The sequence below is a fragment of the Betta splendens genome, chromosome 19 (genome assembly GCF_900634795.4).
Source record: "Betta splendens chromosome 19, fBetSpl5.4, whole genome shotgun sequence".
NCBI lineage: Eukaryota > Metazoa > Chordata > Actinopteri > Anabantiformes > Osphronemidae > Betta > Betta splendens.
The window spans coordinates 16,152,782-16,177,774 of record NC_040898.2 but is presented as its reverse complement, the minus strand read 5'-3'; the positions used below and the strand labels follow the sequence as shown (position 1 = coordinate 16,177,774).

The 24,993-nt window shown below is 49.5% G+C and overlaps 2 protein-coding genes and 1 non-coding gene across 7 annotated transcripts; 2 read left to right on the top strand and 1 right to left on the bottom strand.

Annotated features, from left to right (window-relative positions):
- Positions 1-440: 440 nt before the first annotated feature.
- Positions 441-17,881, bottom strand: prkg1b (protein kinase cGMP-dependent 1b). Of its 3 annotated transcripts, XM_029134463.3 has the most exons (18): positions 16,056-17,865; positions 14,013-14,179; positions 10,498-10,611; positions 8,607-8,712; positions 8,402-8,465; positions 8,226-8,303; positions 8,052-8,146; positions 7,111-7,176; positions 6,582-6,656; positions 5,053-5,149; positions 4,198-4,337; positions 4,039-4,128; positions 3,827-3,968; positions 3,489-3,652; positions 3,293-3,415; positions 3,160-3,222; positions 3,026-3,092; positions 441-2,884 (listed from the first exon to the last, which is right to left on the bottom strand). In XM_029134463.3, the coding sequence occupies exons 1-18, from the start codon at positions 16,373-16,375 to the stop codon at positions 2,786-2,788; spliced, it is 2,070 nt and encodes a 689-aa protein (XP_028990296.1). In that variant the 5' UTR covers positions 16,376-17,865; the 3' UTR covers positions 441-2,785. The 3 variants fall into 3 exon arrangements, with proteins under 3 accessions (XP_028990296.1, XP_028990295.1, XP_055360208.1); XM_029134462.3 differs by having other exon boundaries at positions 4,039-4,337; positions 16,056-17,880; XM_055504233.1 differs by lacking the exon at positions 6,582-6,656 and having other exon boundaries at positions 4,039-4,337; positions 16,056-17,881.
- LOC114846626 (U6 spliceosomal RNA) lies at positions 931-1,034 on the top strand. The gene has a single exon (XR_003784095.1). It is a non-coding gene; the product is annotated as a U6 spliceosomal RNA (small nuclear RNA).
- Positions 17,882-18,853: 972 nt separating the features above from the next.
- On the top strand, positions 18,854-24,775 carry a1cf (apobec1 complementation factor). Of its 3 annotated transcripts, none has more exons than XM_055504235.1 (13): positions 18,854-19,004; positions 20,492-20,642; positions 20,720-20,854; positions 20,922-21,052; positions 21,185-21,423; positions 21,582-21,746; positions 21,853-21,950; positions 22,021-22,158; positions 22,248-22,392; positions 23,026-23,243; positions 23,324-23,460; positions 23,546-23,673; positions 23,759-24,775. In XM_055504235.1, the coding sequence occupies exons 2-13, from the start codon at positions 20,541-20,543 to the stop codon at positions 23,911-23,913; spliced, it is 1,791 nt and encodes a 596-aa protein (XP_055360210.1). In that variant the 5' UTR covers positions 18,854-19,004; positions 20,492-20,540; the 3' UTR covers positions 23,914-24,775. The 3 variants fall into 3 exon arrangements, with proteins under 3 accessions (XP_055360210.1, XP_028989813.1, XP_028989814.1); XM_029133980.3 differs by having other exon boundaries at positions 23,002-23,243; XM_029133981.3 differs by having other exon boundaries at positions 23,002-23,243; positions 23,546-23,683; positions 23,759-23,895.
- Positions 24,776-24,993: the final 218 nt, after the last annotated feature.

Here is a 24,993-nt window from a genome sequence, read left to right as displayed (position 1 = left end):
TTGTTATCAGCCAAAGCTCGTGAGGTTACACAGGCTCGCAGTTGACGTATAATTATTTACCACTGAATATACGTTATACGCCTACCAGTGCTGGGAGCACCGTGAGAGTCACGTTTTTCCCGTTTTCCACCAAAATAAAACCCAGGGAGCCGCACATGGGAGGGTCATTTCGCGGAACGGCTGAACGTAACACCAAATCCCAGTGGTGATTATGGTGACAGGTTGATCTGCTACTGTTCCACATGTCATATCTGTGTCATGGTGTCAGATCATGAGCTAATTTTCAGTGGTGTGATGGTTAAGACCATGAGTATGATGTTATTTTGCTGCAGTGACAGCGGAATCGAATCCCGTTCATTTTTTGCTAATTTCACAATATTTGAGAACATTCATCATTTGGGTTTAAACCCAAACAAGACTCAAAAAACAGGACGCAGAGGTTTAACATTTTAGATTTTATTGACAGAAGTTCATAGCAATTAACAGCAGACTTATTCAGACTTCATTCTCCTTTAGCTACGAGCAACGATCAACTGCAAACTTACGCCTTGTAAAACGGTAGACTTTTTAAATCAGTGTACAGTGATGGTGTTCTAGGGTTAAACAAACGTTCCAGTAAATTAAAATTCTCATATGTGGAAGATGTTTAAACCTGGAAGTCCAAAGGACACATGTTGACACATAGGAACACACAGGGACAGTTTGGACCCGTCCACAGCTGGAATCCAGTGCTTGGTCCATGTCGTCTCGTGCTACGCATGAAGCCTGTTGGGTTCTGTCTGTTGGTGTCCTGTGGCTCTGAGACAATAATGGCGATGAGTTCCTCCTCCCACTCTCCCACCTCACAGTCTAACCTAAAGCCTTCTCTGCACAGAACTTCCACACAGACTTAGGTCCAGTACTACATGGTACCAGGACCTAGGATGATGCGTTACAGCCTGTTAACACGTGATAATGTGGAATAATACAGAGAAGGTCAGCATGGCCCCTGGTGCAAGCATGTCATGTGTGAAGTAGAAGTGTAGCTGAAGTATTTATAAGATTCCAAAGACTGTCCCCTTATTTATTGTGAAATCAATTAAAATGTCTTTGCTGGTGCTGCAGTAGTCAGAATACAAATGCAGTACCTTTGTATGTAGTTTTAACAAGTCATTGAAGCAGTCCCTAAGTGGCATTGGTGCTGCCTGGTGTGGGAGGTCGCTGGTTTGAGTCCCGACAGCACAATAGTTAAACACTATCGGAATGGAAAACACAAGTTATATAAATTAAAACCTCATCCAGGTTAAATCCTGTACCTCAAAATGATTTTCAAGAAAAGAACAGATCCAACCTTTTATTAGCAAAATGACTTTAGTTTTAACAGTCATGCCCATAAAGCTTTTCTCAACTGAGAGACAGAGTGTTTCAGCTACCATCACGGCCACAATAATAACAATAATAATAATAATAATAATAATAATAATAATAATAATAATAATAATAATAATAATAATAATAATAATAATAATTACAACTGAACATCATAAAGCACTATACTTCAAATATATACATGGAAATCTTGACAATTCATAGAAATCTATAACCACAAAATACCTTCATCACTAAGAGTTAATATGAACATGAATACATTTCTTTCTGGTCCAAACAAATCTTTTAAATTAATACTTCATCTGTGATTTCTTGTGTCAAACTGGATGCTGCTGTCTATTAAACTGTCACACTCGATCCTACTGGATCCTAGTGGGTCCTAGTGGGTCCTAGTGTTTACTGGTGAAGACCAAACATGCTGTTAACCAGTGCTATCATGCAGAGCTCATCACTGACCATGTTACAGGAATATCACACCGCTAACATAAAGGCTTTGAAACAAATGATCCACCGTGTTTATAAAAGTTCACAACATACCTATAAACATATTAAAACACGAATCAACTCTCAAAAGGTTTGTGAAAGCAAACATCACGTGTCTACACCAGCCGCTGCTTCATGGAGCTACTGTGTGTGCATCGTGTCAGGAAACGTTAGCGTTTTTGGGACACGTCTTTGGGGCACTTGTTGTAGGTCAGTTACCTTACAGGTACCTTGGGTAGTTGTCAGCAGACCCCTGTGTGCATGCAGACCATGAATGTCCCTCCTGAGATTCACATGTCTTATAAACAAAGACCTATAGGAAGTTTTGGAAATCTGTCCAAAATATGAGATATCATGCTGTAATTTCCATCACAGGGAGATGGTTAAAGGTAGAAATGAATGATGTGTTCCATCATCCAACCTTGTCTCTGTCTTTGGATGTGAAGCTTTATGAAGCTTGTGAAAACAGGAAGCGTGAAGGCATCAGGGTGACCTCGAGCTTTTTTGCTCAGTCTTAGGTTAAACTTCATCCTTCAGTATTAGGTGAAGCTCCACTGAAGTCAGGGACCCATCATGTCCTTGGCTGTGTCCAGTGATCCACAGCTTACCGTTCTTCAGGGAGCACCCACGGCCTGTGGGGCGCGGAGGCCTGGACCGTGTGACTGACCACACTGCGCTGCTGGCCTCAGGATCTCAGGTCTCAGCTCTAGCATGATGGGAGAACGCTCCAGAGTTTAGAAGGTGCCGATACTTCACCCCAACGGCCGTTTCTAAAGCAGGAAGGAGTCAGACTGGCATGTGTCCTCATCTCCACTGGGACAGTTTGTTTGGTTCCGTCGTTGTGGGATGAGTTGGGTCCAGAGGAGGAGCAGCCCACGTCCCCTTGTTCCAGCGTGAGGCATAAGGTTCTGCTCCTTCAAGATTCTGACTTCACTTAAAAGTCATAGTCCCACCCAGAATTGTCGTCTGGTGGAGGTTCATCTGTGTCTTCAGGGAAACTATCAAAATTACCAGTGTCAGTCGGAGAAGAAACCTGAAAGGAAGCACACAGGTCAAACTCCTGCTGACTGGACAAACAAGTTTAAGACTTAAGGAGGATCGAGGGTGAGTCTGTGGTGGCTTCAGCTCATTAGTTCCTGTAGCCTTTCGATTAACAGACTGGCGGCTGACTTACATCAGGTATGATGGGTGGAGTCAGGGTTCCCTTCCTCAGACCCTCCCAGTTAAAGCCTTCAAACCACCTGCAACAGACAGACCGAGGTTCAGAGGAGGACTGGAACCAGCCTGGTTCTCTGACAGCTCACTCACTTGTGCTTCTGGATGTCCTTCACGCCGTTCTTCAGGTTCCCGAGTCTCTCGGAGGGATTATCTCTGTCAACGCAAAGCCATGGCTCAGAGGTGGTTCTACCGTGAACGTGCCCCGGCCCGCGGCGCCGCCTACCTGCAGAGCTTCTTGATGAGGTTGCCGGCGTTCTTGGTGATCTTCTTGGGGAACTCAATCATGTCGATGCCTCTCAGGATGACGTTGTAGGTTTTCATTGGGTCTGGTCCTGAGAACGGGGGACTGCAGACACACAGACACCGTCAGACACGGCAGCTTCACCGGGTCGGCCCTACCGGTGCCGTGCTCTGCTCACCTGCCAGTCAGCAGCTCGTACATGAGGATGCCCAGAGACCAGTAATCTGCAGAGACATCGTGCCCCTTGTTGAGTATAATCTCCGGAGCCACGTACTCTGGAGTCCCGCAGAACGTCCATGTTTTTTTACAAAAACCAATTTTCTTTGCAAAACCAAAATCGACCTAGAACAAAGAAGACATAAGTCTGAGGTCCAGTCCTGTTCCGTTCTGACGGGCATCCCTGGATCTGCCGCAGTGGGTCATCACATCTAGGCTTTAATGCTAAAGATCCATTTAAAAGGCAGAACCTGTGGCCGAGTGTGGCTGAGCAGAATCGGCGGCCCTGGGTATGTTTACCAGTTTGGCGTATCCTCGGCTGTCCAGGATCAGGTTTTCAGGCTTCAGGTCTCGGTAGATGATGCCTTTGGCGTGCAGGTAGGCGAGGGCTTCAACCACGCAGGCCGTGTAGAACCTGGTGGTGGAGTCTTCGAAGGAACCCCTGACAGAGTAACAGAGTTATTGTCAAGCTACTGGTTCTGTTCTGGTTGAACATGGCCATGTGATGTTACCTGTCCCTCAGGATGGTCCACAGCTCTCCTCCCAGACAGGCCTCCAGCAGCATGTACAGGTACTTGCTGTCTTTAAAGGTGCGGTAGAGCCTGGAGGGGCAGGAGGTGGTGTGGTTAGCGCGCCTGATCACAGAACCTGAATGAGGACGAGTGACTGACCTGACAATGAATGTGGAGTGAGCCTCGGTCATGATGTGCTTCTCGGAGCGAATGTGCTCCTGCTGTCGTGTGTCCACGATGTGCCGCTTCTTCAGGATCTTCATGGCAAACGTTTTGGCCTCGTCGGTCTTCAGCTGCACCTGAAGACCAACACACGGCCTCAGTTCTACTCAGGAGCCACAAACGTACTGCTGCTTTGAAAACCTGTCCAACACCTTCACCAGAACATCCTGACTGCCCACTGAACCGCGCAGTAGACTGTTTAATCCCTCCATCTGCCTGGAGTCACACACACTGCTCCTACAGAGCATGATGCAATGCTCTATTTGTGGAGCAGGTCTCCACTGGACCCGGGAATGAAGACTATGTGTGTGCAAATGGAAAACACCAGGTGCAGGTGATACAGGATACAAAATGGAAAATACCCCAGAGAACCAAACCACTGCGGACTCATCTTACAAAACCTAAAAGGTCCGGTGGAAAAACGGCCTCAGTTCTGGTTCCCAGTGGACTTCAGTATGATTCTCAGCTATGCAACAGGACACTGAACGCTGGGGTCCCTGCTGTGGGTCAGAGCATCCGCAGGGCTTCCCCTTTAGCCCTCGGACCTCTGGCCTCATGTAGGAAGTTCAATAAACGATAAATGGAATTCAGCAGACGGATCAAAGCTTAAGGCCAGAGAAGCTGTAGTCAACGTTCTTGGCCTCTCCAGCTCCGTGCTGACCTGGTTTCACTGTTTCTTCTCGGGTCCTGGAGCCCAAACACTCTGAATCTCACTGAGCAGCTCTGACCACTTTCTCTAACAAACAAATGAACCTGAACTAGAACCAACAGCTGTTGAAGATTGGTTCGTACCAGTTCGACGCGTCCAAAACCTCCGACTCCCAATGTGTCGATGATGTTGAAGTCGTTGAGCTTCAGGTTGGAGAAGAAGGCGTTCTCTGCTTCATATCTAAAAAGAAACACAAGCGCCTGTCACCGCGAACTGCTGATAGAGACTCGACCCACACCGAGCACCAGCAGGTCTAACACAGCCAGAACCGATCGCACCTGTAGCATTTGACCACTCGAAAGAAAGGGAACTTCTTGGAGGTGTGGATGGAGAAGGAGACAGAGGGAGCAGCAGGGAGGCCGCCGGGCCTCACGGAACCTGGAAGCACGTCCCTCATCTCCAGGAAAGCTAGCGACTGTTCTCAGCTGTATTAAATGGCTACAGGAATGAGACTTTGATCACAAACCTCCTCCTGAGTCAACCTGGACCTCTGTGGTTCCGTCTCCAGCTGTGGAAGTCTGGGTTTGGCTAAAATACACAGGCTGAATCTTCACGAGAAGGTTCTGCACAGGGTCTGTAGGAGCGCCGTCTCAAAGGAAGAGCTCCACTTCCAGTTCACATGGTGAAGGCGCTGCAGGTCCGAGGGTCTGGTCTCCTGGTACCAGTGCTGTGGTGAGGTTACCAGAGCCTCCAGTTCTCTGATCATTAAGGTCACAAATGAGATTTTTTTTAAGTTCAAGTCTGTCAGAATCCAGAGGGAGCAGCCTTCGAGAACGGCTTCATCACCAGTCGAGGACCCGATGGACCTGCAGAACAAACCTCAGGTCTAGGCTGCAGTTCTGCCGAAGCCTGAGTTGGCTAAAGACCAAGTGAAGGACTGAGGAAAGGCTGGTCCGTCCTGCCCGGTCCTGGGGGGAGTGCTGAGGGGCCGACCAACATGACTGCTGCTGGTATTTTTAGCTGGTGGAAACATTGCTCAGAGGTTCCCCCAGTAAAGGAGCTGGCAGCGGGACAGGAGGACAAGCTGTCCCAGACAGAGGACACCGAGGGTCCAGCTTCACACACCAGCAGATACACCCCTTAAGAATGTGTGTGGTTCTGTCACACGTCTGAGCGTTGAAAGTCACAGCTGTTGACCTCAGGTCTCAACACATACGTGTGTTTGTCCCAAAAAACTCTGGAGCTTTTTCTTGAAACCAGCGGCTGTGAGTTGTCGGCTGAGCACAAACCAACACATCTGAGCTATGAATAGCCTGCTGGAAACTGAGCCCAGTCGCTCCAGTGTGTGATGAAACCGCTCTTTAAGCCTCTTGTCTAGTTCACAGATCAGGGATGTGCAGCAGGTCAGAGGACAAAGCTGCTTCTCAAAAAGAACCAAGGACCAGACACTGGGTCCATGTTGGTGGTCATGGTGAAGTGGGAGGTGTTTGGTTCAGTGTAAACAGAAGGAGGCTGCGTGTCTGTATGTAAACAGGCTGGTGACCTGCTGTGGGCCCACAGCAGCTACTTCTGAGTAGTCTTACATAAGCAGAACCGAAGCTCCAGTCACTGCTGTAAACATCAATACATACAGCAAACGCACAGAACCGAGCCAGCACCGGCTCATACCTACTTGGCTTTGGCCTCAGCATCCTCATAGCCCTTATTAGACACATCGTCTAACCCACCAATTAGGTGCTTGAAGGAGCTGTGGAGGAAAGACAGCAGCCAATCAGTCCCAGACTTTACACAGATACACATCACTTCATCCTGGTGCACACACATTGATGAGTGTGTGCGCAGATTTCACACACTGATGAGTGTGATCTGACTAGCCTGAAGCTTCAGCTGCAGAGCCTAAAGGTCCCAAAGCTGAGACACTAAAATACACCAGCCCCCTGTTAGAGTGAGACCAACAGAGGGCAGCAGCTGATCCCATACTTCAAAGCTGGCTGAGCTGCAGATGGAGGATGTTAAACACTGCTGATAATGAATGGATGTAGGAATCAATGTGTTCAGAACCAGAACCCAAACTACCACTGAATCTGGAAACAATGGAAAGTATCAAAAACAGGAAATCATTTACTCCAGACTCACATAAATGCTGATTAACAACCTCTTAGCTTAAACGTGTACTTTGCTTAAAGCAGGTCATGTCTTACTCTCGGTCGATGACCAGGCAGGTGACAGACTCTGCGGCAATGACGTTGGCGGTTCTGACGTCTTCCCTGTAGGACACACACACCTTGATTAGCCCCATTACACACACACAGACCCATTCTAGTTGTTCCTCTGAGCCTACAGGTGGTTCCCTACAACTGGTTCTGTGAGGAGCAGCTTCGGCGTGTCATGAACTTGTACGTCTGTTAACACCTGCTGCAGTCAAGACTTCATAATCACTGGTGTTGCTGAGGTGTCGGACGCGTCGGGCAGACGGGCCCACATGGCGAAACGATGACTGTGTAACAATGGGAAATTAAAAGATCACTCATACTTAACAGGAGTCTGATACATTATCGCTGAGCTGAGGCTGGGATTGAAACTACGTTGGGGTCAGCAACCTTTAACACCCAAGAGCCATTTGGAGCTGGTTTCCATGGAAACGAAAACACTGGGAGCCACAAGTACTTTTTGACATCTAAGATGAAGGAGACATGAAGATAACACATATATAGTGTTTTTTTTACCTTTACCAATTTAGAACTACAATTAAAAAAGAACTAACACAAATAAAATGCACTTTAATTAAATACTTTTATTTACACACCGCGGTGTGAGGGTGAACTGCGGGTTGTTATCGAGAAAGACTGAAACCGCTGGAATATATTCAACAGATAGGAGGCTACTAGACAAAACGGACAGACTAAAGCATGTTCCACCTGTCTCTGTGTCGTCAACCTGTTAACTTAACACTTCCTGAGTCTCTGCTGCTCACTGACGAGTGTAGGATGCGAGGCATCCGGACCGTGACCTTTGACCCCAGCAGCAGGACCACCCGTAAAGACAGTGAATCCCTAACATGACGACATCTAACTCTCAACACAACATGGCTCTGTGATGAGCTCAGGGGCCAAAGGTTGGGGGCTTTGGAGTCGGGTCCTACCCCTGCAGAGCTCTCTCTCCAAACCAGTCCCCTCTGGCCAGCTCCCTCAGGTGAACGCTCTGCTGATTGGCCGAGTCCTCCTGAGTCACGTTCACCTGACGGGAGGGAGGTCAGCAGACGATGAGTGTGGTCATGGATGCAGGGCTCGGTTAGGCGGCGGCAGAAGGGACTTACCTTCCCTGTGCTGATGATGAAGAAGGTGTCTCCTCTGGCTCCCTGTCTGATGATGAACTCTCCGTCTTCATAGTGAGTCTGAACCACACATTTATTAGGAAAACAGCTGCTCTGCTCATGAAGCGTTTGACAAGCTGAGCTGAAGTAGCATTAAGCTGTGGAGAAGCAAAACTCACCTCCTCCATGACGTCCGCCAGTTTACTGAGAGTTTCCTCTGGAAGGTCCTGGAAGGTGGGAACGCTGCAGGCAGACACAGACACAGACACAGACAGACGCACATGCACATGTGTTAACTAGGATTAAAACTCCAGTAAACTACCTACTAAGTGTTCTAAGTCCATTTCTGGCCCGGTTTAATTATATGACCCAGAACCTCGGTACCTCTTAAGAAACTCCATGTACTCTGCGTGTTTGATGAGTCCAGTTCTCATCATGATGGTCTGGAAACATTGGCGGTCGATGGCCCACAGCTTCACGTGGGTCAGAGCTGCAACACAAGCGCAGACATTTAGCATAAAACACAAAATCTACGCAGAAACTCTGTTGTCATAGCAACAGTACACCCCTCTATGCATGGACACAACATTACACATCCAACATGTCAACGCTCATGGCTGCAGGATTGCAGGATCCTGAGCTTCATTACAAGCCGGAGTTTGACTCTTCTGCCTTCACTGTCCTCAGAGAACAGGAGAACGACTGAAGTTGGTCAAATGGCTTTTTATATCTCAACAAGCAGGTTTACAAATGCTGCTGTGACATGAGGAAAGAAGGAAGGAAGGGAGGAAGGAAGGACGAAAGACGCAGCTGCAGATTCAATGCAGTCATTAACAGAACTGTTGACTTTTCGCTATAAGGTTCTAACGTCTGATAACAAAATAGAAAGCTTTTCAGTCAACTCAAACATCAGCATCAGACATCCCATAAACCTCAGCAGTGATGCTCAGAGCGTGTTACTATGGTTACAGGACATCTGCTGTGTGTGCGTGTGTGTGTGAGCGTGCTCCAAACCCGTTTAATGAGTTAGTGAAGCTACTGCAGCTGTAGAAGTAAAGTGACTTTTTTCAACATTTTCAGCTTGTAATTTCACACACTGATGATGGTGATGATGCTTCTAATCTAATACTTCATATTTACACGTTGCACTGATCTGATGAAAACTAAGGAAGGGAAGCAGCTGATCCTGCAGTCCGACCTCTATGATAAACTACTGAACCTCATTTCACTATAGAGTGAGTTAGTTTTGTTATTACTTTTAATGTCTTGTTTCACTGGTTTATGACCCCGCTGTCTGTTGCTACGGAGACACCAAGTGTCTGTGTAACCACGGAAACAACAGGACACACTTCACAGCAGCAAATATGAGCGAGCATTGTGTGCGTGTCAGGTGGGTTCTGGTAACGGCTCAGCGGATGCTTCTTCATGACTCGCTGGGCGAACAAGAGGCAAAGGAACGTGGGAGGTGGAGGCAAAGGTCAAAGGTCAGGGAGGCTGCAGATGCTTTAATATGACCACACCTATATTAAAATAATAATACTCTTTGAAGCAGGAGTTGGCGCTGCTGTGACAGTAACTGGTTGGGTTTATGACAGAGCCTTCAGGACTCCCCCTCATCATGGCGTCATGTTTAAGAGCAGCTAAACTTAGATGGAGCCGCGTGTTACCCTGAAGATAACGAGCAAAAAGCTTCAGCAAACGGAAACGAATCCCCTCAAACCCAACTCTGTTGCCAAGAAACACTGTTGCCAAAAACTTAGCTCATTGGCTGGACCGGATGGTGTTGCCTAGCAACCGCTGCTTAGTGAGCACTCTACCAGGAAGCCTTAACAAAAAGTTAGAGATCTGCACACACGTGCGCGCGTATACATGCACTGTGCTGTCAGAGTTGTGGTGATGTGTTATTGGTTTGGAGTGCAGTCTCGGTACTTCCATTCTTCCTGTCAGGTCATCTGCTGAACTCCGGCAGAACCCGAATGGTCTCCGCCAGCAGGCGACTGGACCTCGGCACCGTCAGTGGACAGTTAGTCACGTGACGGCACCAACCGCAATCTGCTGTAATGAAAAATTAACATATCTACAAAAGTCTAATTGTCAGACTGAGCTTATCTGAGCTGAGCCGGGCCGGGCCGGGCCGGAGAAGACGACTGCTCTAGTGTTGCAGCTGTAGGTACTAAGAACAGGGGGAACCGTCCAACCTCATGTTCCTGACGCCGACTTGCTGCGCGTCTCATTAACAGATCAGATCGAGTCCAGAGTGACGGCAGATACTCACTGCGGACGGTGGCCGTTCTGGTGCAGTTGTAGAGGATGGCCAACTCTCCAAACACCTTGCCGGGCCCCATTGTGCACAGCTTCATCCCCTCTTTGGTCACCTCCACCTTCCCCTCTGGACAAACAGGACGTTCCATGGTCAGTGATACAGAACCTCAACACCAGCAGCTGCATCAAATCAAAGCAGACAAGTTTCTGCTTCAGCAACAAAGTGTGTGAACGTCCTGTCATGTCCTCGTCTGAGTGGAGGAAAACAAAGGTTTACAGAGGACATGACAACTGAGGCCATTAATAAACCTGCAGCTCTTCGATACGGTGCCAGAAAAAGAGTGACCAATGAAGACATATAGTAAAGTGACAGACCTACGAAAAACAGTAACACGAAACCAAAGCGGAGACTCTTAAATATGCAGCGTCCTATAATGAAACCGCTGTGAAAAGACCTGGAAGCATCGGAGAAGCTGCAGCTGATGTGACTCAGGTTTGGGCTTTAACACATTAGACAAAAAACAAGACTGAAGCTACTTAAACTGTTCGTTCCAGCTTTGAAGGATCATGTTCAGTTCACATCTACAACTATTTAAGTCGTGAGCAGTTCTGACTGAGGAGCGTTTGGTTTCCTGTGGAGGCCAGTGAATGTGACTGATGTAACTGTGGAGAGTCCTGAAAACTGGAAGCTGCATGCTTCATGTCATGTGATGCCATGTGAAGGCCAGAAGACGCCATACACAGAGTTTAACTGGTTGATGATCCAGGAAACTTGCTGTACCTTTATTTCAGGAGGACAACTGGACCCACATGGAGAAACGTGAACTGATGGACACATTATTAGGAATCAGCGTCAGTGTTTGCTCAGTAGCAGCCGCCGACTGACAAACATTAATTAACCCTGATCTAAACACGGCACAAACCCAGAGCAGATGGTCACTGATGATCATTAGCAGCCTAAACGTAAGTCATAAACCCCAGAGGCTCGTTCAGTGAGACTCATGAAGCCTGGAGCTGCTGTTATTTCACCTCCTTCCATCCTCAGTCAGCACAGATCAGCTGCCATCATCATTAACCGGCTCCTTCCTCCTGCTCAGATCGTTGAGATTATTCAGAACCAGATGCAGGACTTCAGCACCACGGACAGAGCCGCAGTACAGGGACGAAGCCAGGGCCGGTTGTCAGTCTGAACCCAGCGTGTGTGATTTAACAGAAGCTGGATGAACAGCTTGAATCATCCTTTTCAATAATGCATCTCCTCTCTGCTTCCCTCCAGCTGTGTTTTCAGGACGCCGCCTCCGTTTAGAGGCAAAGCCACATCTGGCCCAGCTCAATATGATGAGTGGGGCATGAGAACTTTAAATAAGTAAACACAGGCCAAGGAGGCGTCAGGTCTCTCTGGGCTCGCCAGCAGATCCAGAACCAGAGAACCCAAAAACTGCTCCTACAGGATCAGTCGTTCAGCACATCCAGCACATTCAACAGCAGGTCCCAGATCAGAGTGAGGCCTCGTCCAGATACATTGAACTGGTTCATTCCACAAACACTGACTGGGACCACATATTTACAGGTAACGACCTCCGTCGACCTTCAAGCTCCAGCTGGAAATGACAGCACTGCTTTGCTAAACACAATAAGATGAGGGATGAAGAACAGACCGGCGGGACCAGAACCCGGACCAGGCCGCGTTCAGGGTCCCTGTTCAGTACAGCTTCTCTACTTCCGCTGCTGCTGATTCTGATGTGATGTGAGATCTGAACCTTACAGATACCACCAGGGTGATCGAAATAATAGAAACACCAGTCAAACAACGAAGAGTAGCCTTTCGAAATAAAGGCGGTGGATTTAGTGGACTTTCTCATTCTGCCCTAGATACTGAGCTTCATGCCCCACTTCTCCCCCTCTCCCCTTTCTCTGTGTCCCATCTTTTACCTTTGCCTCCATGCTTCTTCCTTTCCTCACTTTTTCTCTTTCTTTATCTTCATCTGATTCATTCCACATTTTAGCACCTTCTTTTCCTTCCTCCTTTCTGCTCTTCTTGCTCCTTCCACATCACTCTCTTCCTCCTCCTCACTAACGCATCTCTTCACATCGTTCTCTCCCCTCCTTTCTCTCGTTTATTTTCTCTCCTTCATTTCATTATAAACTGATTCCAATTTTTCAAACTGTGAAAACATTTAAAGCACCAAAACGGTCATCTAACCGGTTGCCATGCCAACCGCATCCACCACGAAGCTGTGTGTGTCTGTTTGCCCTGTATTTTACATAATGAGACAAAACGGCTGCATCTGTTTCTTCCTCCAAACGCAGAATTAATGAGCGTCATATTTCACGCAGGCCTTTTTATAGCTGTGGGCCCATGAAGCCGCGGCTGCAGCAGGTGGTTTCAGTGTTTGAACAGACCCGTTAACGTGGAGCAGTGATGTCAAAGTGACGGCTGCATCGCTCTACACGCACACTGTGTAACTGCTGTAAAAGCAATAAAAAGTCTGCAGAAACCACTTCCTCTTCCTGATGGGACCAGATGTTTTTAGCCCCCATCTGCCCCCTAATGCCTCCGGATGTTCATCAAATCATCTGAACGTGCGTTTTGCTCTTTAAACACTCGAGTCAGTTTGAGATGTTAATGAGGATGTTCACCAACGAGTGAGGAAGCGTCTCCACTCGTTGGCTGCTCCACGTCAAAACTCGGTTCCGGCAACGACTGGAACCTTGCAGGTCAGTACCGGACGGACCTGGTGTTGGCTGAGGGACCGGCTCCGCCTGCTTGGCCTCCTGGATGTCGAAGTCGGGTCATCGTCTGAGGCTTCATTAACACACAGTTCCACGCGCTGCTCCTTATTCTGAGAATGACCCATTTACTCAGAGGGGGTCACACACATCAACACACGTGTGGGACACTCGTTCAAGCCCGGACCCATTTTCACATGGTGAGGACTCGCTCTTCGTTTCAGCAGAGGTGTCGTCCACCCAGCAGCTTCTGCTTCCATATAAATGTCATCAGTGTGCCGCCCACCAGCGGAGGATAGAGGATTGGCCATCTGGACCAGAACAGAGACAATAAGAGAGAAAAGGCTCACGTGCCTCTAATGAGAACTGGACTCAGCACCAGCTTTGACAGAACTGACATTTTCAGCCCAACACACCAACCTCCACCTGCTCACATCCATGTTACATAAGGCGCCACGCTCACATGCAGCTATAAATAAAACAAGTGCCTCTGGATTCAACGAGCGGAACAATGGCTTCTCTGATGAATCCCTGCTTCCAGAAGCACATCTGGGCCGATCCCTCATTACGGGATGTGAGATTCCACAGACACAGGCTCCTGCTGTCAACATGGTCCAACCTTGAATCATCGCTGTAGAAAAGAACCGGGAGAGTTTGAACTGTTGGAAAATCGGTCCAGGTTTTACCGTCGGTTACGTTGGTGTTTGTGTGTTAATATTAGTGCTTGTGTGTGTGTCTCTCTGGAGGAAGCTGTGTTTAGACACCACCGGGCCGGGTCAGAGCTGCGGTTCTCCTCACCTTCCATGACAAACACCAGCGAGCCCACGTCACCCTCCTTGATGATGCAGGCGTCGTTGCTGTAATCCACCGGGTACATGCAGTCCACGATCTCCTGGATCTGCGACAGCTCCAGGTTCTTCATGAAGTCGTTGTCCAGGATGGCTTCTTTAATCAGCTCCTTGGACCTACGGAACCGACACAGGAGACGAGTTGCACAGTCAAACAGTGTGAAAGACCAGGTTAACATTCTAGACTCGGTGGGTCTGGGAGTGTAAAACTCCTGCTCCCCAGACGGGCCAGATCCACTTACCACATTCCAACAGAACCAATAATGTGCTCAGAAGCTCCTGTTTTGGCCTCAGTCACTTTTCCTGCATGTCACAAAGCATTGCAATGATCCACTATTATCAAATATGTTCTGAGCAGCTGGCACCACACATGGACCAGTCTGTGGGAGGAGGAGGAGAAGGAGGAGGAGAAGCAGCTCCTTCCTCAAGCACCCACAAAGGAAAGCAGCTGAGCAGTCGTCACAGAACCCGGCGCGGTGGAGCAGGAGGTTCCTTTCTGTCGCCTCAATGAGCCACATCTCCACTGAAACGGAGTGAAAGAGACACAGCTGTGGAATTATCACAGCTTCGGTTCCGGTTCAGAATCGCTACTGATCTTTAAGCACGAATCTCTCAAACTGGATCTGGATCAAGTCTGCAAACAGTAACAACGACACAGACAATACAGGTCCAGCCAAGCACCCACACTGGGCCTGGTTCTGCTGAAGGTTCTGGGAAGTGCAGCGGGAAACACTGAGTACTGCACAAAAAAGCAGAAGGTTGAAGCAAAAACAAAACAAAAAGCAAAACAGCTGCAGAAGCAAGCAGAGAAGATGGAGGACAATCCTGACCCGCTTCTGAAGTTAACGGACCGCTGATGTTCTGTTGCTCTGGCATAAAGTAAACATCCAAACCAGAACCTTTGCTGCCACAGGTAAACACTGTTTCCATGACAACATTCCTTCAACAGATTCAGAGAGACAGACAAACTGTGTTTATCATGAACAAACTCAGCCAGAGTTGGGTCAATGAGGTTCTGATCACATCAGTTAAATGGACTCTAAAACAGTCAAGACGTCTTCAGAATAAAAGCCTCAGCTGCAGATCATTAACTCGTCACAAGGGTTAAAGAAGAGACGAGGAGAGAGAGAGTGGCTGATCACAGTCCACACGCTCTACTGAAACTAGAACCACACACTGAGCCCAACACAAAACATAATAAACCCTATAGTATATGAATCCAAATGGATCTGACCCAGACAGACACAGGAAAACTTCCACAAACTGGACGAAAAGAGCTGAGCAGGAGTCTTTGGACCCAGGTTCTTAGGGGTGGGATGGTTCTAGTCCAGTTCTGTTTACTTCATGGAAGAGAAAGTGAGACGGTGCTGTGCCCTTTCAGAATAAAATGATGGCCTCTGCGGCTGCAGCTCCTGCGGTTCGCTTAATGAGAAAACCCAGAAGGAGGACGAGCACCTGCTGCTCCAACACTGATGATTAGAGAACTGAGACGACCCAGTCAGAAAACTCTCATCCAGCCCTGACAGGTCCCGGAAAATGATGATGTTCAGAACTTTTCACTCATTTAGGCCTTAACAATCAATCGTTTCCTGATGCAGCTCACTGCAACATATGGTTCGGACCAAAACCTGGCCCATTAAAGCAAAGAGTGGTGCTTTTGAAAGGAAGCCCAACAACAAAACAACCCGTGTGTTCTGACAGAAACATGCCATGATGCTTCACTGTCAACACCAGCGTCTGCTTCACCTGAGCAGAACCAGGTGGCTGGAACCCGACCAACATGCGTTACAGGAAACACGGTAAACAGCATTTCACCTCGTACCACCACCCCCCAGAACCAAAACTGGTTCTGCAGCAGTAGAAGCAGAGTCCAGAGACCAACACAACTACCTGCATCTTCAACAGACATCAGATCAAACTCGTGGATGTTTCCATCCAACCACGTTCGTCTGTTGGTGGCAGGACAGAACCAGAACCACGTGACCGGACTTACTCTGGGCTCTTGGGATAGAAGGGCAGGGTGACGTGGCTGAGGTCCATGATGTCACAGGCCATGGGCTCAGCAGAGATGGCCTGGCGTTTGCTGCGGTGCTGGTCCGGCTGCAGGACAAGGCTGTGCTGCTGGGCTTGGACCTGCTGGGCTGTGGCAGGCCGGATCACAGACCGGTACTTGTCCAGCTCGTTCTGGAGCCGCTGGATCAGCTCATCCTTTTGATCCAGCTCCAGCTCCAGCTCGTCGATGAGGGCGTCGCGCTGCCGCAGCTCCTCGATCTTCTCCTGTAGAGCGTACTGCAGGTCCCGCAGGGTGCCCATGGGTCCGATGGTTCTGGGCCCTTATGGTTCCTCAGAGAGCTTCACTCCTTACACGTACAGGAAGCCTTGGGTCCCTGAGGGTTCCTCAGTTTCCTTCTTTACATCTCAGACGTGACCCAGACTCCTTCGACAGCGATGAGGTCACAGAGGAAACCAGTCCCAGATTCCCAGGTTCTGAAGAACTTCCTTCAGGCTCCTGCTAATGATTCCCAAAGCTTTCAGCATATGGTGATGGGAACTGGCTTTACCTGGAATTCCTCAAGCCTCAAACTCTTCCCAGTGGTTTTTCGTAAATGAACGGTTGCTTTTGGGTTCTGTAAGTTCTTTGGGTCCCTGGTTCTGATTACCAGCTTCATGCACAGCCTGAAGTGAAGCCACACAACAAAGACAAACTGTGACAAGAACCAGCTGCAGCGTCGAGAAAGTAAAAGGCTGGAAGTATTTAAATCAACAGGCTCCACATGATGAAACAAGGCGAGCGGAGGAAAACAACACGCTGCGTCAAGCGAGCATCTGGAACAGAACCAAAGTGCTGAGAACAATCCTGCCGAACCCAGAATCAGAGATGTCAGCAAAAACGTGTCTTTAAGTCCGCAGAGGAGCGACGCCAGGCAGGGAAGAGTTGAGGATCCAGAACGATCGGTTCGACTCGGCTCGATCTGTCTGGAGACGAAGCCCGCTCACGTGCGATTCGTGAGTTTGAGTCTGGAACAGGAGAAACTGGAAGGATCGATGAAGGAAACGACCCGAGAGCCGCGGTCCGGTCCGGTAACGTCATTACTTCCAGAGTCTCGACCAACGGACTGAAGCGACTCAGCCGCGTGTACAAAAGTTGTTCAGTCTCAGCTCCACCTCCTCCTCTTCATCAGCCCGACCTTCATCACGTTTCCTCATTTATGCTGGAAGAAGAAAAGCTTCGGTTCTGTCACATGACCGCAGCCCTCAGCTGGGTCCGCTGCAACGTGGTTCTAGACAGAAGGACCGAGTCTGGTTCCGAGTAACGAGAAAAGGATTCAAATCACATGATGGGACCAGAAGCTTCAGTCGCTTCGATTAAAACGTTGATGACAAACACGTTTTTCAGCGACTCTGTTCATTTGTCGTCGGATCCGCGTTTTCTCACATTTTACGTCAAACTTGTTATTTGTTGTCAGAAGTTTGATTTTCAGTTTTACTCGCTGCTGTTGCCGCGTGGCGCCATCTGCTGGCCACGTCCTGTTACTGCACGCAGCTGCTCCGTTGCTCTGGACAACAAGGCTTCAGAACTTCAAAGTTCTGACGTCACGGCTCAGAGCAAAGCATCAAAATCATGACGTGAATCAAAAGAAAGCGCCTGTTTCCGTTTCCAGAATGTGACGGCTCCACCCCCTCCTCCTGCAAACCGCCGAGCAGAGCCCGAACTGAACCGGTTCACCCGACTGAGCCGCACAGAGACGTGCGTCCTGCTCCACACAAACATCTCCGCTGTCCCTCTGCTGCCTCGCCATCAGTGTCAACCACGTGAAACACGCTCTCAGCTCAGAACTGCGCCACCGGCCCAGTTTAACCCCTCAGCTGCTGGAGTCCGGTAACGTGGGCCGGTATGGACTTGGTTGGGGTCCAGCTGTCAGGCCCCTTCCTTCATGATAAAAAAACTCATCTGCACTCCACAGGTGAGGGGAGACTGGTAGGACCGACCCACTGGAATTCTGGACTGGGTGCAGCCCGGTTCACATCAGCAGAACCAGCAGCTTGCGGCTGCTGTAACGTCTAGCCAGAGGAGAAACTGGAGGAAGTGTCTCTATGGCAACCGCATCTAATGCTGGAGCCGCTTTACCATGAGTAGAACCAACACACTTATGGATCCTCATTTCACTTACGCATCTTGTGTTAATGTAAAGTCTGAACAATGCAGCCTACATTTCCCACGATGCACCGCGGTCAAAGGCTGCTGTAAACAACCATGACTTCCACCACAGCTTCACTGCTACAGAGCGACTTTGTTTAACACAGCAGCAGCTGCTGCGTTTCCCTGGCGGGTGTCAGGAGCTGAAGACCTGCTCTGCGCTGCAGCAGATAGTGGCTGTCGGGCAAAGGCCTCCTGACACACACATGCAAATACACAGTGTGTGTGTGTGTGTGTGTACGTGTTTGTCCTTCGACGTGGGGACCATAAACCATGTCTTTGCTATCAAGGTGAGGACACTGTGACAACGTGGGGACACTTGGCAGGTCCCCACCAGTGCGAAGGCTTTTTTGAGGGTTAAGATGTGATTTCAGGGCTGAGGTTAGAATTGAGTTTTGGTTCAGATTAGAGCAAAGATTAGACGTGTGCCTTTATTTGTGATGGTTAGAGTGAGGGGCTATGGAGGCATTATGTCAATGGGGAGTCCCCACGTTGATGAGAAACTCTGTGTGTGTGTGTGTGTGTGTGTGTGTGTGTGTGTGTGTGTGTGTGTGTGTGTGTGTGTGTGTGTGTGTGTGTGTGTGTGTCCACAGATAGCAGGTTAACGATTAACGCCAGCCGGCTCGTAAAGCTAACACCAGGACAGTGAACCTTTGGAGTTTGATATGATGCGATCACTCAGTGACACACAGCTCAGAATGACACAGCTCTGATCGGAGGGAGGTGATCTCTGGAATTGCTCAGGTGAGTTTACTTCTTTTCATCCAGACACAAACTCTACGGTGTGACTTTTATTCTTTAAAGGTAGAGAGAGAGAGAGAAACTAGTGTTGCTCACCCGCTCGTCTTCGCTGCAGTGTGATGAATGTGCTTAAAAGAACAAACAGACACTGAGACAATGGGTTCCAGTGGTTCTGCCTCCACAGCTGCTTTTCTTCACTAAAAACAATCATCAACAGTTTTTAAATAGGTCTAGACACTAAATAGACAACTACGTATAAAGGGTTGATCAGTAAAGTGTTACGACATGACCGAAGCAGGTTGTTCATGAATGAAGGTTTCTGCTCTGAGCAGCTCAGAAGCCAAAGCTTTACTGGACGGAGTTGAAGTGAAAACCGTCCTCACAGCTCGTTCTCACTGAGCTGCAGACGAAACCGTGTCTCTGCAGCTCTAACGGTTTAATCCCTGCTGAGGCTCTGATGAATGGTTAACCACTGGCTGATAAGGCCCACGTGGTGCAAGGCATGCTGGGAGTCGTAGGAGTCGAGGCCTGTGCGGATGGAGGTCTGTGATTGGACATGCGCTGATTTAAAGAGACGATTATTTCAGGATCAGAACTAACAGAACTAAACGTTTCATCAGCCGGTTCAGAGGTTTTAATATCACTGAGCTTCTGTTTCAGTTCATTAATAATGAGAAAATAAATGTTTCTGCACCAATCAGACGAACAGTCTTTGCAGTGTTACTTTGTTTGTGATTGATGATTGATCCCAGACTGCTTTTCCCTCTGTTCACCTTTACACACACTAGTTTGGTCTTTTGGCCGGTCCTCGTGTCTTTAAAGGTCTGTATGAGGGTCAAGATGTGATTTTAGGGCTGAGGTTGGGATTGAGTTCAGATTAGAGCAAAGGTTAGACGTCTGCCTTCAGTTGTGATGGTTAGAGTCAGGGTTAGAGGCTAGGGAAGGCATTATGTCAGTGGAGGGCCTCACTTCCATGTAAATACAAGGGTGCGTGTGTGTGTGTGTGTGTGTGTGTGTGTGTGTGTCCTTGCGTTCTATTGTCTCCGTCGTTCTCCGATTTGAAGAGCTCACAGCTCGTTTCCTGCAGACTTTGAAATGAAGCCGATCTCGAGCCTCGGACCTTTGTGGTTGCAGAGCGTCGGTCTGTGTCTGTAACCTGAGGCCTGATCAACTCAAGCCTCGTCATTCTGAACCCTTCAGCTCACACACATCACAGAATGTGGGACCAGAGGAACCTCTACAGAACCAGGCTCAGTCTGCCTCCTGTGTTCAGCAGACGTCCGGATCAGTTCTGGGTCCAGTCGTCCCGTCTGCTCCTTAGCCTTGTGTCTAAATACTATTAACGACCAATAGGACGACATTTGGGAGAGCGGCCGCAGACGGTCTCTCCACAGTCTGTCAATCATTAGCCCACAGACCTTGACCTGCTGCAGCTCAGATACGTCTGGTTCCATGTGTCAGAGACCTTCTGGTTTTTGCCTGTTTTCCAGTGAGCTCCCCTAATTTCGCTGATTCTCATATCGCTGTCAATCACACCCAATGGAATCCAATCAGAAAACAAGCGGGGACGAACTGACGGGGACCCAGAAGGAGGCTGCGCTTCGGGCCCTCATGCAACGCACAGGATACCAGCTGCGGCAGGTGACGTGTCATCTGTGGTCTGAGCTGCTACTCGGATCGGAACCTGTTTGTATCACTGCTGAATGTTGTGTCTGCAGGAGAACGGGCAGCGGCGGTACGGCGGCCCCCCGCCGGGCTGGGACGGACCTCCACCTGAGAGAGGCAGCGAGATCTTTGTGGGCAAACTACCCAGAGATCTGTTCGAGGACGAGCTGGTTCCGCTGTGTGAGAAGGTGAGAGACCAGGGTTCGGCTTGGTTCAGGCCAACACGGAGCAGCACTCACATCCTCTTGTCTCCAGTTTGGGCAGATCTACGAGGTGAGGATGATGATGGACTTCAACGGGAACAACAGAGGCTACGCCTTCGTCACGTTCACCAACAAACAGGAAGCCAGAACCGCCATGAAGCAGCTCAACAACTATGAGATCAGGTCGGTTCAGCTCGTTCTCCTGCACACAGTTCGTCTGCTTTATCTCTCGACCCAAACGCTGGCCGCTGAGGTGCTGCTAGTGTTGTTGTTTTCCAGCTGTTCCCCAACGTCCTCCTCTTCTTCTCTGTGCAGGAACGGACGCCTCCTCGGCGTCTGTGCCAGCGTGGACAACTGCCGTCTGTTCGTTGGCGGGATCCCCAAAACCAAGAAGCGCGAGGAGATTCTGAGCGAGATGAGGAAGGTGACGGACGGGGTGGTGGACGTCATCGTGTACCCCAGCGCCGCAGACAAGACCAAGAATCGCGGCTTCGCCTTCGTGGAGTACGAGAGCCATCGAGCAGCCGCCATGGCTCGCCGCAAACTGCTGCCAGGTACGAGAGACGAGACGAGAGTCCAGCAACTGGAGGCTCAGAACCAGTGGTTCAGGAAGATGAACTCTGAGCGCGATCACATGCTCACAGATGCTTCCTCAGAGGTCTGACGAAGCAGAGCTGCTCCCGCAGCCTCATGTTTCTCACTGTCCTCTCAGGTCGCATTCAGCTGTGGGGTCACGCCATTGCTGTGGACTGGGCCGAGCCTGAAGTGGAGGTGGATGAGGACACGATGGCGACCGTCAAGATCTTGTACGTGAGGAACCTGATGCTGCAGACCACGGAGGAGACCATTGAGAAGGAGTTTAACAGCCTCAAGCCAGGTAGGACAGCACAGTGGTCCAAAGTCAGACTGTCCTTGAATGCACCATGATGTGCACCGAGCAGCTGTTGTTGGATGCAGCTAAAGCTGTTGGATGGTTTGGAAAGGTGCCGTGGAGCGAGTGAAGAAGATCAGAGATTACGCCTTTGTTCACTTCGCTCAGAGAGAAGACGCCATCGACGCCATGAATGCTCTGAGCGGGAAGGTGAGGCACCGGCGGGTTCGAGTCGACCCGTGTGGGCAGTTTGCTGACGAATCTGTTCTGCCTCCCACAGATGGTGGACGGGTCTCCCATCGAAGTGACGCTGGCCAAGCCGGTCGACAAGGACAGTTACGTCCGATACACGAGAGGAACCGGAGGAAGAGGAGGGACGCTGCTGCAGCCCGACTACAGCGCCTACACCCTGGGACAGGTAGGACCCTGAACGCAGCACAATGCCAGGGGTTGAAACGGCAAACTACTGGTCTTTGACACGCGCCCGGTTCTGTACTGCCCCGTCAGGTCTACGACCCCTCGGCCACCTACCTGGGTGCACCCGTCTTCTACGCCCCCCAGGCCTACGCGGCTGTACCGGGTCAGTTCCGCTTCCCGGCAGCCAAAGCTCACGTTGGGGGACGAGGCCTGATCCGGACCCCATCGGTCAGAGGTGAGGGTGAATTTGAGCTTGAACGCAATGAGCTCACAGTCACTGTAGCTCAGCTATCAACTGAATTCAAAGGTCTTAGTTGCATATTCACAATGGTTAGTTTGTGCATTTTTTCCACTTCAGTGACTCTGAGACTCTGAGTATTTAAAGCAAACTGCTGCTGCTGCTGCCCATGAAAGATCTGGAATGATGATGTGTTCAGAATCAGCCATGGTGAACTGAGGGTCTGTAAAGTCCTTCAGTGTTTATCTGTTTCATTTGTCAGCGGACACACAGTCATCACGAGTCATTCACTCGTGTCTGCTCGGAGGTCGGCGCCTCAGACGCTCAGTTCACCACCAGCTGATCCTTCTCAGCGTCTCAGAGTCAAACTCAAATTCCAATCTGAACATGACGTTCACCAGGAATCAAATCTGATCGATTGAATCAAGAGTGAACCTGTTTTTAATTCCACTAGCAGAGAGTGAAATCATCCCGCAGCAGGATAGATGCCCCATTTCCAAGACAACGCCAAGCCTGTCCGTTCTGATTGATGATTGTTTGACTGTGATTTTTCCCAGTTGATTTCCGGTGATTTGATTGATTTCACGCCTTTTCGGTTTCCTGTAGAAATTTACATGACTGTACCTGTAGGGGCTGCGGGGGTGCGGGGGCTTGGGGGGCGGGGATACTTGGCCTACGCCGCAGGGGGCGGAGTCGTGGGCCGAGGTGGCGGCGGCGCCTCCTACGGCCTGAAGGCCGACAAGCAGGCAGAGGAGAAGCTGTACGACCTGCTGCCGGGGATGGAGCTGACGCCCATGAGCCCGGCGGCCATGAGCATGAAGGCCGCCGCCATCAAGCCTGCACCTCAGGTCAGAGCAGCGTCACTCACCAGGTCACAGGTCTGTGTACAGGTGGGGCTAGACCCATGTGTGACCCGTCTCCCCATCAGGTTCTGGAGGAGCTGTGTCAGAAGAACAACTGGGGCCAACCTGTCTATCAGCTGCACTCGGCCATCGGTCCCGATCAGAGGCAGCTCTTCCTCTACAAGATCACCATCCCAGCGCTGGCGTCACAGTACCCCAACGTGTAACTGCCTCCACTCTTCACTGTTGCTCAGGTCCAATAATCATGTCCTTTAGACACTGACGCCGTCTGCTCCATCCGTCTCCAGACATCCTTTCACACCCGCCAAGCTGTGCGCCGCTGTGGAGGAAGCTAAGGTCCACGCGGCCGAGCACACCCTGCAGACGCTGGGCCTGCAGACGGACGGCGCCGCCGAGGCTTCGGTGGCCTTCCCAGGTATGTGAAGGTCCGTACCACAGCCCGACTGCTCCACAGCAGCAGAGGCGGCTCTAGCGCTGAGCGAGTCTGTCTGTGTGTCCAGGTTACACTCTGGCGAGTCCGGCGCCGTCGGCCGTGGCCTCCCAGCTGAAGCAGGCCGTGTCTCTGGGTCAGGACCTGGCCGCCTACGCCACCTACGACGGCTACCCCGCCTTTGCCGTGGCCACGCGCCACGCTAACGGATACGGAGTCTTCTAGAGCAGAGTCACTGCCACGCTGTTCTGCTTCTCAAGAGAAAGTTCATCTAAACTATTCTAATAAACTGTGAAAGAAGATCAGATTCAGAAAGATGCATCTCCAGAACAAAAAGCCAAAAGGAGTGAGAGCTCCTTTTACCAAACATCTGCAGCTCAACAGCTGGAAACGCATGGGACTTGTCAGTCACCCTCACTCTGATCCTTCACCTTTTCCTCTGTTCTTGCTTCTCATAGCATCGGTCACTGGGACAAAGCCAGTTTGTAGCTGGAGGCCGGTGATACTGAACAGGTTAAATCCACTTTGTTGTTTTATTTTAATATTACTGCAATTTGTAGTTCTTCAACGTATCAAGCTACCTGTAGATTTAACGTTTGGACCTTGTTCCAGAGATGGTATAAAGGCACTGTCCAGGACCAGGTTCTGGTCATTTACAAACTGTTGGTATCTACATATATACACTGTATATAGTGAGACTATGTGACTCTGGGTCATGAACATTTCCCTTCATGACCAAGTCGATTTTTTTTTTTCTGGTTGGTTTGAATCAGTCTTACGAATGCTTTTGTTGTTTCTTCCGATGTTTCCAGAGTTTAATTGAGACACTGGAGACACCCGGGCGGTGAACAGGCCAAAGCAGAGACAGTATTAAAGTGTGCAAAGCACTTAGAGCTTATTTTTATACCAGGACACAGAAGAAATATCAAGACATTGTACGAAGACATATTTTGCATCTTTGAATCTGGTACCAGAATCAGAACCAATTTGTGATCATCTCAAAGAATTGGGTTTAATTTACAGAAAATAGCTTTAATAGTGTAATTGTAAAGATTACTACTGTTTTAGAATAAAGGCCAACAAGGAACCTGTGGCTCTGTTTCTTAAGCAGTGGACCAGGCAGTTACACGCCTGAAGCGACTCCAAAAGCAGAGGACGCCGTTTATTGACATCACTGATTTGAGTCCTGATACTGACTGGATAGACAGAGTGGTTTAAAGCTTTAGAGCAGAAACAACCTTGTTCTAAAAGCTTCCATGTAGTGGAGGACTGGATGTGAAGGGTGTTTAGACCCTTCAACTAGCA

Bases quoted from the DNA above. Each gene is read 5' to 3' on its own strand.
- prkg1b (XM_029134462.3), bottom strand. From the start codon at position 16,375: ATGGGCACCCTGCGGGACCTGCAGTACGCTCTACAGGAGAAGATCGAG. The intron at 10,612-14,012 runs GTGAGGAGAACC...CTGTTTGTCCAG, and splicing joins GCTGGTGTTTGTCATGGAAG to AGGGGAAGGTGGAGGTGACC. The intron at 3,093-3,159 runs GTGAGTGAGCTG...TGTCTGTTGCAG, and splicing joins AAGGACATCCAGAAGCACAA to GTGGTTTGAAGGCTTTAACT.
- a1cf (XM_029133980.3), top strand. From the start codon at position 20,541: ATGGAATCCAATCAGAAAACAAGCGGGGACGAACTGACGGGGACCCAG. The intron at 22,393-23,001 runs GTGAGGGTGAAT...GGTTTCCTGTAG, and splicing joins CCGGACCCCATCGGTCAGAG to AAATTTACATGACTGTACCT. The intron at 23,674-23,758 runs GTATGTGAAGGT...CTGTGTGTCCAG, and splicing joins GGCTTCGGTGGCCTTCCCAG to GTTACACTCTGGCGAGTCCG.